The 5241-nt window shown below is 40.4% G+C and overlaps 1 protein-coding gene across 1 annotated transcript in view; it reads left to right on the top strand.

Annotated features, from left to right (window-relative positions):
• The window catches only part of FAN1 (FANCD2/FANCI-associated nuclease 1), a 58047-nt gene that overhangs the window by 25833 nt on the left and 26973 nt on the right, over positions 1-5241 (top strand). Inside the window, exons 8-9 of the mRNA XM_006902939.1 lie at positions 1837-2001; positions 2501-2651. Of these exons, the coding sequence (XP_006903001.1) occupies positions 1837-2001; positions 2501-2651 (316 nt within the window). The remainder of the gene's footprint in view (positions 1-1836; positions 2002-2500; positions 2652-5241) is intronic.

Here is a 5241-nt window from a genome sequence, read left to right as displayed (position 1 = left end):
TAGAAGACACAAATTTGACTAACAAGTTATAAGTACATGAGTCCAAAAATTATGGAAAAGTAAAAGAAAAGATTCTTTCATTGTTTTACAAACCCTCCCCCAGGTCCCCTCCACCATGCAGCCCTCGCTCTAGTCTCCTGTGATGACAGAAATACCCAGTTACATCTCTCAGAAAGGGTAATTTAATGAATTAATTTCTTGCATAGTACCTCAGGTAGAAAAGTTGGTAAAAGAAATGAAAACCCCACCTTCCTTTCGTAGTTGAGCCTTGTTGTTGAAGTATTTTGCTTTTCTCTGAGCTGTATTGTTGAGTAACTCTGACCCTTGCACCCAGAGGAGGACCACGGGGCTGTGGCATCAATAAGCCTGGCACCACATCTGTGGTGTTTGGCCACAGCAGTGCTGTGTAGGTGGTTTCACCATGATTGGGCATCTGAGTGCAGGAGAAAACTTGGCCACTGGGAACTTTGTTTTTCTAGTGGTAGTGAGTAGGATGTTGCCTTTGATTGACTTTGTGTTTATAGTGACCATATACCCAGGTTTTCAGGGCTGTAAATCTTTACAGAAGGAGACTGCCCATCTTTTCCCTTAGTGAAACCTTTGGTTAGCAGCCAACACTTGAGACAACATCCTAGCTTCTTTAGGGTTCACTCACAAAACTCCAACTCATACCTGACCCTGCAGCAGGTTTTCAGAGCTTGTAGATCATGTGGGAGGATTGCCCCTATTTCTCCTGAGGGGCAGCTAGTGGATTCAAACCACTCTGGACTGTTCTGTGCCTTAGGGCAGGTGAGCCACAAAAGCAATCTTCTCAGCCCCATCTTCCCAGCCCCATCTTCCCAAGATTTTTTATTAATTGAGTTAAAATATATGTCATTAAATTAGACATTTTAACCATTGATAAGTGATGTAATTTATATTGACCAGGTACAGCTTTGACTTCCTTTTGTTTACAAAACTTTTTCATCACCCTGAAGGAACTCTGGTAGTATATGTTACATATTAGACTGCTAACTAAAAGGTCAGTGTGCTTTTCAGGAGAAAGTTGGACATTCTCTTCCTGTAGATTTATAGCCTCAGAAAACCATAAGGGGAATGAAATCAACTCAATTGTGATGAGTTTAAACAGAAACTTACTAGCCATTTATAGTAACTCCCCCATCTTTCCTGTCCCCACTCCTTGATACTCTTGAATTTGCTTCTATGAATTTCCTGTTCTAGATACTTCTTTATAATGGGATCGAGTGTGTGATAGTGGTCCTTGTGTTTGGCTTCTTTAGTCAGCATAGTGTTTTGAAGGTCCATCTTATATGGAGGCATCCTTCAGAACATTGCTCTCTTTATGGCTGAATCTGAATAATGCCCTGTTACACCTGTTTGGCAGCATCACTCCTTACTGCTAAGCTCCCAGAGCTCTCTAATCACATGTATAGAGGTTAGAGTTTATAGCACAGAGTTGTGAGGAATGTACTACATGATACTCAGTGCTTTCAAGTCAGAACCAAGTCATAGCTGACCTTCCGCTGGGTTTTCAGAGACTAAATCTCACAAAAGGAAATTGCCCGTCTCTCTCCCATAGCTGGTGGATGCAAACCACCAGAGTAGTGCCACCTTTAGGTTCACAGTGTTAACTCCCTCAATACATGATAATTGTGTATTTAAAATGTCAATAAAATTTAAGACAATAAATAAAACCTTAATTTTTATTTGGGTTGAGTTCCTCATTTGATAATTAACAAAATTGATTAATTATAGTGAGTTTTTCTGTCAGCTTAAACTATGGGAATGCTGTAGGGCCTTTTCTAGGATCCTGATGAGGGCCCATGCTGTTTGTAGGCTATTCATTGCATCCTTGAAGGTTTGGCAGATCCGGACGTAAGAACAGGACATCGACTCTCACTGTATCAGAGAGCAGTGCGCCTGAGAGAGTCTCCAAGCTGTAAGAAGTTCAAGTACCTCCTCTGCAAACTCCCAGAAATCCTTGTGGAAGATGTAAAACATGTAAGTAAATGCCCTTTGGGTTTAAATGCATTTTCTTGACTTTTTCTGAATGAGAGCAAACTCAGTATACTCTTCTGGTCTGGATTTTCTTTAAGACTTAGAAAACTGTGTCTTCATTTGTGAACACTGAGTTGGCCATCTCTTACCACTGTCACACTCTCCTAATTACTGACTCTGGGCTGTTTGGCTTCTTGAGTTACGGCTGGAGTAGAGTGGCCTTCTACAAAGCCCTAAGGTGTGAACGTTGCAGCATCTCCCATTTGCCCTTGCTCAGTCGGTGGGCTGAGGGCAGACTCCAGTCACCCTATCTCTGCTCAGAGCCAGACAGTGACGACCCTTGTCTCCCTGGTGTGACAGGGTGCATAACACACTTGTGTGCTATGCTAAGCAGGTGATTTCAGGTGAGTGTAGAAAAGTTTGTCATTAAGACGCAAATGCCAGTTATTCAGGGACTTTAATTGGATTTTGGATAATTAGTATTCTTCTGTTGCTGTCTCAGGTTACCATCACTGGTAGGATGTGCCCACAGAGTGGGCTGGGGAAGTCTGTGTTTGTGCTGGAGGCCGAGGAAGCCAGTGTCCCCACCACCATGCTGTGTTCCGTTGAAGAGCTGGCATTGGCCCATTATAGACACAATGGCTTTGACCAGGGTAAGTGAGCAACATGTCCCTGTCCACCCTAGCCACACTGCACTGAGCAGCATGTCTGAAAGGCCAATCAGTGGGGGATGGCTAATACCTGCTGGCATGGAGGGCATGGGAGAATAATTTATGGGTTGGTTTGGGTTTTCTCTTTGAATTGTCATTTGAATTAGAGTTTACTGAGCAAAAGAGGCTTTCCTTCAACTATCCATACAAATTCTGTTTTATAACATTAACCACACACAGTTTAACCACTTACCTATCTGTAATTCTCATTCTCATTGGTCCTTCTGTCCTACCCCTTCCTTTCTTCAGGGCTTTGTGTTGGTCAGATGCTACCTTTTTGACTTACATGGTTGATTAATGTAAGAGTGAGTACCTCAGGGATATTGTTGTTAAGTGCTGTTGAGTCGAGTACAACTCATAGCAAACCTATGAACACAATATCTGAACCCTGTTATATCCTGTGCCGTCCTCACACTTCCCGTTTTTGTAATGACCTTTTGCTTTCTTCATGGATGATATCCTAGATACCATCCAACAACTCATCTGGTCTTCTGTCATGAATGTTCAATGCCTCAAACCTATTTTTAAGATGATAATGAAATTCCAGTGGAATTGATTCAAGATCATATCTTGGCTCTTGTGGACTTAGTTTCCTTTGGCCTCAATCTGAACTTGTATATGAATAATTAATGATCTGACCCACAGTATGCCCTGGCCTACTTTGACTGCCAATGCTAAGCTTCTCCAACAATTGTAGTCAGTATGATTCCTGTACAGCCTATCAGATGAAATCCATGTGTAAAGTTGTTGTGTCTTTTAGAAAAAATATTTGCTCTACAACCAGGAGAGGATAAAATAGATGAAAAAGAATCAAATCACTATGCACATCCAAGAACTTCTCCAACAGGGTAAAAAGGAAAGCCACAGATGGGGAAAAAAATATTTGGTAATGATATGTCAGACAAGGGACTTACGTCTAGAATTCATAAAATACTCGAGCACCACAAGAAGATAAAGGTAAATAACCCAAGTGAAAAATGGGCACAGAATATGAATAGACACTTTACCAAAGAAGACATTCAGATGGCAAACAAGCACATGAAGAAATAAATGTTCAAAAACCCTAGCTCTAAGAAAGATGCAAATCAAAACAACTATGAGATATCATCTCACCCCAGTAAGAATAGCAAAATTTAACAGAGCTTCAAACATCAAATGCTGGTGAGATTGTGAAGAAACTGGAACCCTTATTCACTGTTGGTGGGAGTGTGAAATGGTGCAACCGCTATGGAACACTGTATGGCGCTTTCTCAAGAAGTTGCAAATAGACATGCCATTTGACCCAGCAAATTCCACTACTGGGAATATACCCCTAAAACCATAACTGCCACCCGAGCAGATATATGTTCATTGCAGCTTTGTTCACAATAGGAAAGAGTTGGAAGCAACCTAAGTGCCCATCAACAAACAGATGGATAGAGAAGCTCTGGTATAATCATACAATGGAATACTATGCTCCAGTGAAAAATAACTCATGAAATAGTATTCAAAATGGATGACCCTGGAGGACTTTATGCTGAGTGAAATATCTCAGTCACAAACAGACAAATACTGCATAGTGCCACTGTTGTAAAACGGGACTAATATTGGGGTTGAGGGGAGATTGAGAAAGAGGGGACAAATAATGTATACTGCATTGAAACAGATGATGGAGAGAACTGTTTAAAAATGATATATTAGATATTATTATTATGACAGGAGTCCAGAATGAAGGCTGCATAGTGGAGTGCACTTGGGAGGAGGAATTGTATAACAGTGAAGGAATTGTTTTTTTACTTTTCAGAGAGGAGAATGACTTGGGGGAGAGGGTTGGTCAGAGAGAAAAATGCAATAATAAATGAATGGAAGTCCAAAGTCTCTGTAAAATGAAAATGAATTTTAAAAAATATCTTAAAAAAAGAAAAATATTTGCAATGAATAAATCATTGTAAATATAAAATACGATCATTCTATTTACAGCTTCATTTCAATCTCCACGCACATATTTTCCAAATACTGTTTCTTCTTCACTATTTCCTGCTTTTGCATTCCAGTTACCAGTTATCATTAACACATCCTGATTGCAAGTTCAGTTAATTTCAGACTGCAAAGCTTGGTAAAAATTCTGTTTTTTTCCTCTTTGACTGTAGATACAGGAGCACATTTTTGAATAACAGTTGTGTTAATAGGTCTTCCTTGTATGCAAATGGCTATTATCCTCCCACTCACAACATTATATTTCAGGATAGAACTTGAAATTGACTTTTTAATTATGAATGCAGCACCATTCTTTCACTGTTTTTCATTCCCTGCTTAGTATACCATATGATTACCTAATTCAAAATGGCCAAAGCTGGTCCATTGCATCTCACTAATGCCTGTTGTTGTTGTTGTTGTTATGTGCCATCGAGTCACTTGCAACACATAGCGACTCTATGTACAACAGCCCTAAACCCTGCTCCATCCTGTGCTAATCACACTGTCTCCAATACACCCATGCCAATTACCCCAGTCACTGAATCAATCCACCTCATAGAGGGCCTTCCTCTCCTGC

This window comes from Elephantulus edwardii, unplaced genomic scaffold (assembly GCF_000299155.1).
Source record: "Elephantulus edwardii isolate Elephantulus edwardi_28Jun2011 unplaced genomic scaffold, EleEdw1.0 scaffold00473, whole genome shotgun sequence".
NCBI lineage: Eukaryota > Metazoa > Chordata > Mammalia > Macroscelidea > Macroscelididae > Elephantulus > Elephantulus edwardii.
Note: the sequence above shows the minus strand (reverse complement) of the source record. Positions and strands in the feature narration are given on the sequence as shown.